The sequence below is a fragment of the Cyanistes caeruleus genome, chromosome 17, assembly GCF_971803275.1.
Source record: "Cyanistes caeruleus chromosome 17, bCyaCae1.hap1.1, whole genome shotgun sequence".
NCBI classification, from domain to species: Eukaryota; Metazoa; Chordata; class Aves; order Passeriformes; family Paridae; genus Cyanistes; species Cyanistes caeruleus.
Window position 1 is genome coordinate 9,574,662 of NC_141717.1, and position 14,054 is coordinate 9,588,715.

Consider the following 14,054-nt stretch of genomic DNA (forward strand, 5'->3'; position numbering starts at 1 on the left):
TGCGCTGGGGGGTTCAGGTTGGATATTAGGAAAAATTTCTTCACTGAAAGAAGTGTGTTAAGCATTGGAACAGGCTGCCTAGGGAAGTGGTGGAGTCACCATCCCTGGAAGTGTTCAGAAAGCAAGTAGACGTGGCACTTTGTGATACCATCTAATGGGTATGGTGGGATTCAGTAAAAAGTTGGTCTTGACCTTGGAAGTCTTTTGCAACCTTAATGGTTCCATGATTTGCCTGAGTTTAAAATGAGCTGCTCTCATGACGTGTTCAGTTTGTGCTCATGTATCGCACCAGTTACAGTATTCCACCATTATCAGTAGCCTACCATGGCAGGTGGTGATTTTTTAACCATTATCAACACATTTTCACATAGTGGGAACCAGACATCTGGCTTCTCCTAGGCCTTCAGAATTCATTTGAACCCTGTGCTCTTCCGAGGCCCTGACATGAATCATCCCAACCTCAGCCCTGGCTGGGTGCTACTCTCAGGGTGCTGTTTCTCAGAGTGAGAAATGAGGAGATGCAGGTTCTGGTGCTCATAAATAACTGCTAATATTTACCACAGTGTTTTACAGCTGGAGATGAATAGGACCTCAAGAGTTTTTCTGCACAATCACTAATGTTGTAAATGTGCTTCAGTTTAAACTCTGCACGAATTTGAGAAAAAATGTGCCCTTAGGAAGCAGCATTAAACAGGGACTCAGTAGAGTGTCTCCTTGACATTCTCAAACCAGGGCTGCAGCCTCAGCATGGTGCTGGAAATTGGTGACAAAATTACAGGTACTGTCAAATTGCAGGTGCTGTTCCTGCAAAATGTGCTGCTCCCTCCAGTTCCCATGCTGAGATAGTTTAATTTATGTAAGTAATGGCGGGTTTTCCTGGCAGAGAGTCAGAGCATCTGCTCTATGTGTTTTTAATTAAATATTGGTAATCTTCCTCCTGAAGATTATCTCAGCAGCAGCAGTATTTTTCTGCTGTCTTTGGAGAGCACAGGGATTGTGCATTTTTCCATCTGTGGTGCTGCAAGAGACCATCCGTCAGTCTTATAGGACTTATATCTTCCAGTCTCAGTTCTGTAACCCCTACTCATTGTAAAAAGCACTAATGAGGATTATTTACATGAATAGGGGATTGAACAGCAGTAAAAAAGGCAGACTCTTTTCAGGCTGCCAAGTAATACAATTAAGCCAGAACCTATTTACATTAATTTCCATGTAATTCATGAAAGGATAAGGAGTTTTGTTGAAATTTTCCACAAATTCTAGCTTGAGGAGAAGCTTAAACATGGGCATTTTCAACCCAGAAAACCACTGTTTTAGGACAAATGCAAATGTTGGTGCTTTGAGGAAACATGGTCTTTAGGAAGTGAAATGTGTTGCATAATACTGCCATTTCTTATGGGGAAATGTGCAGTAGCGCATTTAATTTAGCTGAAAAGACCATCCTGAAGCCCAGGCAGGCCCCATGGTGGCTGCCCCCGTCTGCTCCCTGTGCTTTTCTTCGGGGCTGGGATCTTCGGGGGCTGCCGTGCAGTGAGTGCTTCCCATGGGAGCTCCTGCCCTCCCCCCTCCCTACCCCCTCTTTTCAGCTCCACATGCAACGGGAACAGAAATGAAAGCAAATTTGAGTGGCTGTCCTGTGAACAAAGCTCTGGAGACCTGCACACCCGCTGTCCTTCCCGTCCCCACTAGCCCCGGGATTCCCTCATCGCTAACAGCTAACGGGGTTAGTTGTGTGGGGGGGTCTTCTCAGATTTTTATCGGTTTTCTGACTGGAATAAAGCACCTGCCAATATCCCAGCGGCGCTGGGCTGTGAGGAGGTGCGGCGGGGCCGCTGAGGGAGCGGAAGGCGGTGCCTTGCCAGGACCGGGGGTGCTGAGAGGCGGCCCCAGCGCCCGGCTCCCGCCTCTTCCCTCCCTTCAGGGGGCGGCTTCTCCTCCCACCGCCTGCCTTCCTCCCTCGGCGGGGCGGCAGCTGGAGCTGGGTACGGCGGCTGTGGGATTGCTCCGTTGCGGGTTGCGCGGCGGATCTGGGCTCCCCTGACCCGGTAGGTGCCGTCGCGCTGCGGGGCCTGGCCCGGCGGCGGTGGGAAGCTGCCTCAGCGCCGCCCGCGGCGGGAAGGGCGTTTTTAATTGCAGAAAATGATAATCAGTGGGGTGGTCAGAGCCTGCGAAAGGCCGACGGGCAAGCTTCTGCGCGGGCCCGAAAATAACCTGATTCGTGGTATTGGGCAGCAGTGCTGCGCTCACACGTGAAGATTGGCGTTTCGTCCATTCATGTTTCCATCACAGTGCGCATAATTTGTTGCCTACGCTGTTTAAAAGTGCCAAGTGTTATCTGTGACCGTGAAACAGCTGCTGTGTGCGGGGCTGACCGTGGCTGAATCCACCCTGACAGCTTGGGACTGCTCCAGGACGGTTCGTGCTTGGAGAATTCTTCAAATACCTCAATGCGCATAAAGCATGGAGCTAATTAACAACATGGGGTACTGAGCAAATGCTTACAAAAAGTCAGCGATAGATAATTGTGTGGAGTATTTAAAGCCAGTTGAAATGATAGATCTATTAATAGCAATGAAAGGATATTTTAAAGTTATCTTGGAAGTTCCTTTTCTGTCCTTTTCAAGCCTCGTGTTTTGGATACTCTTAGTGTTGTGTTTATTTGCGTGCTTGGCAGCAGGGTGGACTTGACTTGGAAGGGTTGTTCTTGTGCCTCACTGTCTGCAGCTCTAAAAACCATTTGTGTATTTGAAGCCATGCTGTGTTTCCTTGCACAGAGTTTTGTCTCAAATGCTTCCTCTGAGTTGGTGCAGCTGAACTCATCCCTTTGCTTCATGAATTTTGCATGGTTGCTCTCTAACACTCAGACTAATACCATGATTATACCAGCTGTGCTTGCAGGCAAACTGAATGGAATTTGTGTCATGGTGTTTGCAGTAGTGATACACTGGAAGGGACTTGTGTTAAAGGCTTCTCATTAGAAATCTGTCTTTGGTATGACAATGTTTTCAAAGATAGACAGTGAGTTGAGAGATCTCTGGGTTTTGGGGGTTTTTTTCTTGTTTTTTTTTTATCACAGCTCTTACCTAGAGTCACTGAACCTGTTTTCTTGCAGTGTGTGGTGCAGATGAGAATAGACATTTGCTTTATAGGGGTCAGTTGGGTATTTGGAAAGCACAGCAGTTCTGTAATGTGCTACAGGACATTAACATAGCTAGTAAGGTTGTTCTGGACAAGTTTATGTAGCTTTGGGCCTGTAGCTCATAAAGGTGATAATACTTTTTAAGGTGCATAATCTGTACAGGTGCTTAGGTTAAATTTTGAATCTGTACTTTAAAAGAATGTTAATCTGAAAGGTGACTTCTCTCTTTTAAGAAGAAACTGTGTGTTACTCTTACAGGTATCCTGTTAAATGGCTTTAACTGATGTGGTATTAAACCAAAAGGGATTTAGTATTATACCAGGGACAGCTGGGTCATGCTTGTTTTAATGCTTCTCCACAAGACAAGCTGGGACTTCCTGCAGTTCCTGCTCCCTGTCCTGTGTTTAAGAGTTGCAGGGGCTGTGTCTGAGTTGAAACAGTGGATTAGAAGCAAATGGAGATGCTGCAGTTGTCCCTTCTTTTGCTGACTGGAGCATTCTTATCACTCAGCTCTTTGGGAAAAATTAAAGCAGATTTATAAGCTGAGGCCACTCTAGAACCTTGGTCAAGAGTCTCACTGCACCCAGCAGTGCTTTGTAACAATAGACACCTGTAAGAAACAAATCATGCTCTAAGAGCCCTGTGATGTGAATTTTCCCTGCTGTTTATCTGTGTTCACATATTTGCATGTTGTCCTTGCGGCTCACCTGTCCCTCCTGGTCATGTGGTTCTTGGATATAAAGACAAGAGAAGGAAAGGTACTTGAAACAGGCATTGGAAAAATAAAAATTAATACAGAGTAGAGCAGATTAAGAACTGTATTTTAAATTATCTGCATTTTGAATTACATAGTACTAGGTTCATAAAAAATGGAATAAATTTTCAAAGTGAGTTGGAGTGGGTAGTTAAAATTACAGGTTGTGTGTGATAGTGCAGGCTGGCAGGCTTGGTTCAGTGCAGTCTCACTCTCCTTATTGCTTAGCCTTAGGAACGCTTCTATAATGGATATTAAAGATTAAATGATCAAAACACAATAGCAGTAGTAACAGAAATTCCTATATAGTACAACATCTGTGCTATAATGCAAAAGCACAGAATATAAGCCTTGGGATGAAGCTCAGGCTGAAGGCTTTTTGTCAAGCAAACTGTGAGGTTTAGAGCAGTGTTTGTGTAGTTCAAAGCATGGTTATTGAATTCTGTTTTCAAGAGCATTTTACATGCGTATGGTTCTCGGTACATACACTTCCAAAGTAAACATCACAAGTACTTTACAAGAAATATGGTTCCAAGAAAAACCAAGAGACTTTTATAAACACCATTAGCTTTAAATAGAAACTGATTTGTGTGGTGATATTGAATTTACACAAGTCACAGAGATCAGAATGTTTGCAGTCACTGCTGCACAGACCTGTATTGCTGCTGCTTTTCAAACTGTCCTGAACCCCATGGTGTGCAGATGTGTGTGACAGCAGGAGCAGAAGGGAGTGCAGGACAGCACTTGGGTGTAATGGGGCTGTCCAGTGCTGTGGTATGTCCTGGATTAGTCACGTCCTTGAAACATCATTTGACAGCTGCTGGCTGTGAGTGTGACAGGCTTTAGGGGTTCTCCAGCACTCAGTGCACACTGGTAAGACAATCACAGTAAAAATGGCAGTGACAGCTGAGGACACTTTCCCCCACCAGCTATGTGCTACTGCTCCTTTCCAAAATCAACGGCTCCCACGTGGTCTTTGCTGGAAGAGCAGGTGAACACTCCAGTGTAAAGTGAGGTGAGTTGGCCGAGACCTCCTCCAGCAGCAGTTTTCCAGAGCAGCTGATGCCTAATGGAGTGCTGGAATTACCTATGTTGCTGGCTGAAGTGTGGGAGTGCTGCCCCTCTTAGAAGAGCAGTAACCAACAACATGATGTTGCTGGTGAAAGATGCCACGTGTTAAGGCACTGTTTCTGTGGTGACCAGTTTCTCAGTAACTGGGGAGTGAGGTCTGCAGCTATGAATACATAGGAGTATTCCTGTTTCATGCAGAAGAAGACTGAAAATGCAAAGGGCTGAGGAATAACTGTAAAGCAAAACTGAAAACCTTGGTTTGCGGTTTTTTTATTAGACTAGCTGTGTGAAAGTCCCCAGTTTTGCTGGTTGGGTGAAGAACTAAACGTGACACTTGGAAGTGTCTGTTTTAAATTACATCCTGTTACTCAGCCAGCATCAGGGTTAAATTTTGAATATACTTACTAATCTTCTAGTTTGTACATGCCAGTATTTCCAGAGTATCTGTGTAAAGTTCTGCCTCTTCCAAGGGCTTTAATCATTCCTCCACCTCATTTTTCAATGTGATGCACTTTCAGCATCTTGTGGGCCATTAGCTATATGTGAGCTAAAAGCCAACTTAGATCTTGTGGATGGTGGAAATTTTTTCTGTGTTCTTCTTACAATACTCTCTAATTCATTTGACTGGTAATTCATACACAATATCCTTGACTTGTCCTAAAAGATTTGAAAATTTGACTGGGATGTTTGAGGTAAAACTCAAATTTCTGAGACTAGTGTTGTGAAACTCAGCACTTCATATAAGGAAGAATAAAAACATTTGGAGGAGGAGATAACCAAGGATAGAATAATACTAAGCTCCTATCTTCTCAGTCCTTTAGCAGTTTAAAACCAGACTGCTTCTTCTCAGCAGCTCTAGCAGAGGTGTTCAACACTACATGTAGGTACTTGAGGATTACTTTTACAGAGACAGATGCAAATATATTTCTTTTCTGCCGGTGTGCTGACATCAGTGTCATGCATTATTTGGTCTTTTAATAACAACGTCTTCCTTTTTATTTCTCTCACCAGCTTCTTCCCCCTGTTTGCATGTGCATTGGAGTAGTGAGTGTTCCAGTCCTTGCAGGAGTTAAATCAAACTCCTGCAAACATGGCAGACGAGGACCTCATTTTTCGTATGGAAGGGATTGATAATGCCAGAACAACTCCAGCAGACTCTGGGAATTATCTTGATGCTGATAGTGATGATGAAGACAATTATTTTATCTGTCCAATAACTGATGATCCAGTTTCTAACAAGTCTGCCAGTACCAAAGTAGACAATTACTACAGCAACTTAGCAAAAACTGAGCAGTACAGTTCAAGCTCTTCTCCCAGAAGCTTTAGCTTTAAGGTAAGTATTGGCTTCAGTCTTCATTAAGGTATTGGATTTACTTAGTTGGCATGAGACATTTTCTAACTGCTTCATCTCTCGTAACTAACACTTTTCAATGAAGATACTCATCTGTTTTTTCCAAACCTGCAGTTAATTCCATTAAGCCAATAGTCTGACACTGCCATGGAATTGCTTACTGTCCCTTTCAGTTTGGGGGGGAATCTTCCTCCACTCAGTCCAGGAGAACAATTCACTGCCAATAGGATCAAACCATTTACAATGCAGTTTGTTGATTAGGAGATTCAATAGAGTTGGTGTAAGAAAAATTGGGGCCTGTCAGAAGATAATTTGTTACGAATTTTTCTAGTCTAGTCTTTAGTTAGACAAATAAAATTGTTAATTATAAAATTGTAAGGGTAAGTTTTTAATGTTATAGTTCCTTCTTAGGGAGCTTTTAACATGTTGACTTTTGTGCTTGAGCATGAGGGTTCACACTGACAGCAGTTCCTGTCAGTGCACACAAGCAGTATCTGACCTTTTTGGGATGAACAGCAGCTACAGCATTGCAGGGAGGTCAGAGGGGCTATAGCTTGTGATTCCTTGGCAGTGTGTCCTTTCTCACTCAGCTCCCTACACACAGATCAGGCTGGGCAATGGAGACTCAAGTAACATCCACTCTGTAGTTTAGATATTCTAAATTCTATATAGTTTGTGCTAAACTGGCATGTCTCTTAGATTTTCCTATATTTAATGTTTTATTAACACGTTAAATGTGTTTTATTAACACATTTCTTATTATAAATATTAACATTTGTTTAATAGATACTCTAAAATCTCAGTTATGCCTAATGCATGCTTTGATTGTGAAAAAATACTGGGGGTTATTTCAGTCAGATAACATAGTAACACATTGAAAGTGAAGCTGGCTTGTCTGCAGGAACGTTTTTACCAAAGCTGGTTAATAGAAACATTAAAAGGTACATATGCCTAAGGAAGGTGAGGAGCAAACAAGCTAAGACCTGATGGGGAGCTTAGTCTTCATTTGTGTGTACATTTTAACATGTACTAAACATTTGCCTCTGGGTCTGCAGTGCAATTTCTGAGTCATATGGTCTGAGATAAAACTGATAAGGACTTCAGAAATTGCAGTTATTTCCCCCTTCCTAAGATATCATTTTGCTTCTGCAGAATGTACCTATGTTTTGGTCTCCATAATGTCTAGTTTGGAATTGTAACTCCTATCACAGATAAATTGCTTTGTGTTGAGATGTGGAGCAAGCCAGTCTCCATCTCCTGTTTAAGCTGCAGGGATGGTGATTTCCAACACAATGAAGGAGACAGCCAGGGCTGGTGACATCCTAAATAGCCTGGCCTATCAGAGTCTGCCTGTCAGATCTCAAAGCTAAAGAGAGGTATTGTGGGCCACTGATTATGAAAGGCAGAGCCAGACAGAGAAGTTGGTGTTAACTCTCTCCTTTAAACAGGACTCAGCAATGTTTAATTAGCTAGTTAATAGGCAAGGCCCTTTTAATAAATACTTTCCAATAAAAAAATAACCAACTTACCTCAATAGGTTTTTTCACAAGTGTTCTAAGAATGAACTTAAATTGGGAATATAAATTGAAGAGTGGCTTTTAACTGGAAGATTTTTGGGGTTTTTTTGGGGTTTTTTTTACTAACAAAGAGAACCAAGACTCTTTGTCAATAATTTGTCTTATCACATGTATTTTCCTACTTTCATGTCTCTCATGGATCCTTTAGAATGACACACAACATCGTTCTAAGCATGGCTCTGTGGTTGACCATGGTCGGGTAGGTTAAAAAAAAATGTCAACACCATATCTAATAGATCCATTATGATTTTTTATTTTTTTTCCTTTCATGGATTTTTTTTTCATTATTTTATTGTTTGTGAGGACTGATTGCCTCAGCTCATAAGACTCATCAAGTCAAAACTAAAAGAGGTACCTGTTAAATGGAATAATGATATCCATCCTGTGTTCTCTACCCTGAAATTTCACTGTATGGCAGCCATATGCCTCCAGCAGGAGAAAAATTGCACTGCTAGCATCATTTCCATGAAATCCAACTAGGGTTTGTTTAAAGATTAGGGTACAGCTTTTGTGCAAAGCACCTCAAGAGATCAAGCACAAAAGTAATTAACTTTTGAAAATTATCATCTAACAGAAACACAGTTCACCTTTTGGAGAAGGAATTTACTCAAAGACAATTTGATACAGCTGATCAACCAAGCAGTTCTTGTTGCTGGTTTCTGTCTCTCCTTTCTGTCATAGGTGTTGAAGTATGGAAATTCTCAGGTCCATATGAGCTGTCCTTGCATGACCTGAAGCAACTTCATTTTCTTATGAAACGTGTAGGACATCTTTCTCAACATGTCTTTTAAACTCTTATTCTTTAATGTAGTATTGTTTTCATTTTGTGTTTTTATTGTCAGAAAGGGGAGCATTTAAATTGTTTGCAAGGTATGCATAGTTAAAGATGAAATTCAAAATAAACACAAACTTTAAAGCTTAGCTGCTTCAAAAACTTCCTTGATGCCATTGCTGACACAAATTTACAGTGTTATTTTTTTATAAAAAAAGATGGATTTTAATTCCTGGAAAGAAAAATAATCCCAAAATTTTTAAAGTTACTGGTTTTGCACATTTGGAGTTCAGAGAGGCAGTAGTAATATCTCAGAGCTCAATAGTTCTTTATTGGTATGCTGCAGAGTGCTTTTTCTCCTGCTCACTTTGCAGAAGGCATTTGGCACATCACAGGATCATATCGCCAGTTTTCTTGGAAATGTACAATGTGAGAGAGGGAGAAAAAATGTTAAGAGTAAAGCGTCCAAATTGGCTGGTACAGAGGGACTGTACTTCAGAAAATTGCTTTGGTATTTTTCTCTTGACTTGGTGAACACTGAAATAGCTACTTGTCTGGAATTGTTACAATAATCAATTTTTACAACATTCTAATTTTTTCTTTCTCATACTGAGCACAGTCTGGGACCCTGGGGTTCACAGAACTTCTTACTTTATCCATATTAATTACATTTTTAATGGATTTTTTTATACGCTTGTGCATGCAAAACCAGCATATGCTGCTAGGTATGAAAAGCTAAAAATCAAAACAGAAAAAGTGAATTAATATCATCTGGATGTGCCTTATTGCCATTGCAGAGCATATTAGAGATATCTGCAAATTACCACAGGTTTTGTAAATTGTATCTGGTATATACTGTGCCAGATTCTGTTCTCAGTAACTTTACAGTGGTGCAAATTGAACTGAAATCTGCACTTTATGTGTCTGAGCTGGGTTTCATTATAATTGAGACAATAAAAAGGTCAGAGTGGTCTTTGGTAGTACCTGGTCCCTGCTCTGAGCAGTGTTTTGGGGGCTTGTGTAGTTGCACATCTCGATAGTATTTGGATCCTGATGTGCTCTAGGAAGTGCTGGGTTTGTGAGCTGCTGCTGATTATAAATAAAGTGCTGGTCTGTAACTTCTTCAGGAAACCTGGAAACATGCTATTGAGAAAGCCAAACACATGCCTGATCCCTGGGCAGAATTTCATCTGGAGGATGTTGAGACAGAACATGCCACCCGTTACAGGTCTGTGGGTCTTCCTCCTTTGGATGCTGATATTAAATAGGACTGCTGGTTTGTGCAAGGGCTGAGTTTGTGTAGAGCAGAATATCTGGCTGAAGAACGTCCATAATGCCTGAAGTGACTGGGTCTTAACTCAGTCTCCCAGGAATATGTAAATACTGCACATCATTAGAAAATATACCTTTCAGCAAACCATTCTCACACTTTATCTCCCACCTAGCAGTATCTAGGACTTCCACTGTGTAGACAGGAAACAAGGCTGAGAAGTATTTTCTGGTTGATTTATTTGTGCCATAAGTGTAGTCTAATAAGGAAATTAATCCCAACAGAGAGGCAGCATGCTTAGTTTAAATAGTTTGGTAAAGAAAGCAACATAACCCTTCACAACTTTCCCAAGATAGCAATTTCAGTGTTGCTAGTCCATACAGTTTTGTTGCATGTGGCTGGAGTTTAAATCCCTATAAAGCCCAGAATAGCACACTGTGGTCTACGTGCTAAAAGGGAGTTTGTCCCAGAAACTGGTTTCAGTGCTTTAACAGGAGACTTGCCAAAATATTTACTCTGCTGACACAGGTTTCTGAGAGGAAGGGTTAGGGGTTAGAGGTCAGTTAGTCACCACTTAGCATCAGTGTTTGGGGAGGCCTCTCTTCCAATCCCATACCAGCCATGCAGTGCTGTTCTTCCACATAGGCTTCATCTGTCCCTGGTCAGCCACACAGTCCTGAAATAGTTTGCATATTTTAAAATACAAATAAGTGATAATTCTGTTTTAGGGGTGCTCAATATCCTGCTAAAAAGATGTCTCTGATACTCCTATTTTTACCTCTTTATTTGCTGTAAACTGGGGTGATACATAATACATAAGGGAGAATATGGGGTGTCTGCATGCATGAATTACTCTGTGCAGGTTGGAGGAGCCAGGCTGGAAACAATCATGTGTTGATGACTCAGCTGCTGTGGTTCTCAATTTAGTTTTCACTGTGTTGGGAGTTAAAGGGGTGGGGATAAACCACAGTGGTACTCTTTGTATTATGACAGGGTTGTGCAGGGACTTGCTCCTCCCTCAGTACAGTGTTGGGCAGTTCCTGGCAGCACTGCTTCTCACAGCTGGTGCTGCTCGTGCTGCTCACATTCTCCACAGCCCCAAGGCAAATACCCAGCCAGAACCAGGCTTATGTAAGCTCGGGGTTGGGGGAGACAACCTGTCCAGTGTGTAGAGCTTGGTGAGGCCCTGTCTGCACTCAGTGTGCTTCCCAGGCATCACAGAGGAGGGTTACCTTCAAAGAAGATAAAGCCTGATTTGCAGTATTACAGAAGTTCTGCTTCTACTTTGGGATCTGCTCACTGACAGGTGGTTCAGTGTCTCTTCAAAGAGCTAAATGTATTTCTGCTTGCCTGCCCAAAATAAGGAAGGCCAGAGTGTAGCAGGAAGATTGGAAGCTTTTGTGTGGGAGTGGCAGCAGCACTTTCCAGAGTCAGTTACAGATAAGGAAGGTTAGATGCTGTAAATGGAAGGATTTGGGTTCCCTTTGCATTTTTCTGAGCCATATTTCCTGATTTTGCAGGTACAATGCAGTTACTGGGGATTGGGTTGAAGATGAAGTCCTTATCAAGATGGCTTCTCAAGTAAGATCACACTGTCCTTCATGTTTACTAACAGCAAGTTTGTAATTTCCTTTCTGTTCCTAAATAGTGGCAGCAAGATGTTTTCCTCATAGAAATTTTGAAGTCTCAGTGTAATTCTTCTCTCCTATCTCTTTTTCTTTGTATCCTTCTCTCCAAAATAGAGTAGAAAATGGACTCAGACCTTCCCTGTCAGCAACATGAGGCATTTGTTCCATTCCCAGTGATTTCCCTTCCATGTCACCCCTCCCATTTCTTTCTGGCATAATTTCCCTGCCTGGCAGTAGTCCTACTATTTTGTGTGCTCCCAAATAATTTCTGTTCTTAGAATGAAAACCAACTGAATTTTCTGTATATGAGGGTAGAAGGCGCTGTCATTTCCCAGTTAAGTCCTGGGGTTGGTTGTGTGTTGGGGTTGCCTCGCTCTGTGCTGCTGGCCGAGTATCTGGCAACTGGGGAGATAATGCTCTCTTAGGCTTCGGTACAGGGTGTGCCAAAATGCAGAGAGCATGAAGTCTGTGAAACTTCTTTAGGCAGTCACATAGAGCTGACTCCCAACTAGGGAGAGAATTTAAAAGACATACTATTTCTTCTCCATGGGATATTGGTGGGGGGAGTTCATCCAAATGCCTTTTCCCCAGATACCTACTTACACTACCAGTGCATTTTCAGTTTTCCTTGAGGAAATATTTTTATAGAGCCTGTTTGAAAACAGCTTTCTGCATGGTATAAAGGGGAGATCATAGTTGTGTCTCTTATGGGTTAGAAATCGACTTTATGGAAATGGCAATGCTGGATTTTTGTTTTTTTCTTTTCCCCAGCCTTTCGGCCGTGGAGCAATGCGAGAGTGTTTCAGAACGTGAGTATCTGCCCACTTTGTCTTTGTTTGCCTCTTTGCAGTATTTTCTTCTGTGGTGACTGGAATTTCACTTAGATGTAGTGGAAATTGTGTAAAGCTTGACTCCTTTCTAAAAGGCTTTGCTGAGGGTTTTATCCCTGCTTGTGTGACTCTACCTGCAGGGAGTGGGGTTCAGAAAGGAGAATTTCCCTGAATGTTCTACTTCAGCCATTCCTGGGATGCAAAATATTCATACAAGTATAGTAACAGCCACTTAATTTCTGTGGTTCTTGTGTGCTAAAATATCTTAAAATTTTATATGAGGTCATAGGTGTGTGCATTCTGTAGACCAACTTTAGGCCTATAGTTAGGCAGAGAAAAGAGAAAGAAGGAAAGAATATTTGGATGGTGCAGTCTCAACTGGAAAAGCCTCCATTGGTGAAGAAGATTATCCTCCTAGAATTTACTTTGGATCACATATACTAGAATATTTTTCTGAGTAAGGCAGAACAGGAGCACTAACAGTTGTGGTTCCCAGAAGGATAAAGTGTGGGGGAAGACAGAGGAGAAGAACTTTTCCTTCCTTGGAGAGTGTTATCAATGTTATTGTGGGGATCAGTATCCAGCTATAAATTGGTGTGCTAAGAGATTGCCCCACCCCTTCCAGGCTCTGGAAACCAGTGTTTCCTGGAAAACATACGTGTGTGTGTTTAAAAATATTCCCCCTTCTTCACATATGTGGAATCCAGAGAAATTGCACTTCGTGTGTGGTTTCAGCTCTGGAAAGATAGATACTCCTGAAAGATGGAAATGTGAGGTTTTGAACTTGAGCAAAAAGGAAAAAAAGGAAGCCCTCAGTGCTCCAGTTTAGCACTGTTTCAGTATCAGTTCATGCTGGTGGCTCTGTTCCTGCAAAGCCAGCTGGATACAGTAGGAAGTAACAAATCTCAGCCTGCTGACATTGCTTTTAGTTCTTGTTACTTACCAAACGCCCCATTACACAATATTTTGAGTAATGCCATAAACAGAAATTTGTTAGCAGTTTTGCTTTAACCTCTGGTACTAAAAAAGCACAATTTGAATATCAGCTTCCTACTGCTGGGTTTCCCATACGTGTCAGTAGTACAGTGATATTTCCCATCTGGAGCTCTCTCCTAGATTTTTGTAACTCTGCAAGTGTTTAGTTAAGACAGTGACAGCAATAGCTACCCATGGCCCAATGAACCAATGTGAGGATATTGACTTGAGAAAAACATGATCTGGCTTGTTTTGTGCAGAGGAGTGTGTTCCTTCAAGAACTGGGAAGGTTTGGGATCTGACTGAAATTCTTACCTCATTTCCTTTTTCATTCTTTCCAAGGCCTCTGTTGCAGTGACTGTGTGCCCAGCCCTGCAGGGGTACAGGCAGCATGAAGTTGCTTTGCCTGTAGAGTGTCCTCTGTACCAAGAGCTGTGCACCAAGATCTTGGCAGGGAGAGGAAAAGGAAGGAGGGGGAAGGCTTGAAAGTTTTGAGTGCTGCTACTAATTAAAGCACCTGCTTAATGCATTTGTTGGCAGCCAGAAGATCCTTTGTTATCAATGTTTCCCTGTGCTACACACTACCACCCGCCTGCCCCAGCCCCCCTGCTTTGAAGGCATCTGTGGATTAAAGATTTGCTCATCAACAAAAGGGAAAAGCTGCATCATGAGAACTGACAGGTGCAG

General features: G+C 42.2%; 1 protein-coding gene across 15 annotated transcripts in view; it reads left to right on the forward strand.

The window, feature by feature from the left end:
• Positions 1-14,054, forward strand: part of EEF2K (eukaryotic elongation factor 2 kinase) — a 29,883-nt gene that overhangs the window by 1,922 nt on the left and 13,907 nt on the right. For 2 of the 15 annotated variants that reach the window (XM_086854728.1, XM_086854734.1), the window contains exons 1-6: positions 2,152-2,415; positions 5,976-6,297; positions 8,041-8,091; positions 9,792-9,892; positions 11,455-11,515; positions 12,334-12,371. In XM_086854728.1, the coding sequence (XP_086710854.1) occupies positions 6,055-6,297; positions 8,041-8,091; positions 9,792-9,892; positions 11,455-11,515; positions 12,334-12,371 (494 nt within the window). In that variant the 5' untranslated portion in view covers positions 2,152-2,415; positions 5,976-6,054. The other 13 variants (XM_023936722.2, XM_086854733.1, XM_086854732.1 and 10 more) reach the window with 10 other exon arrangements.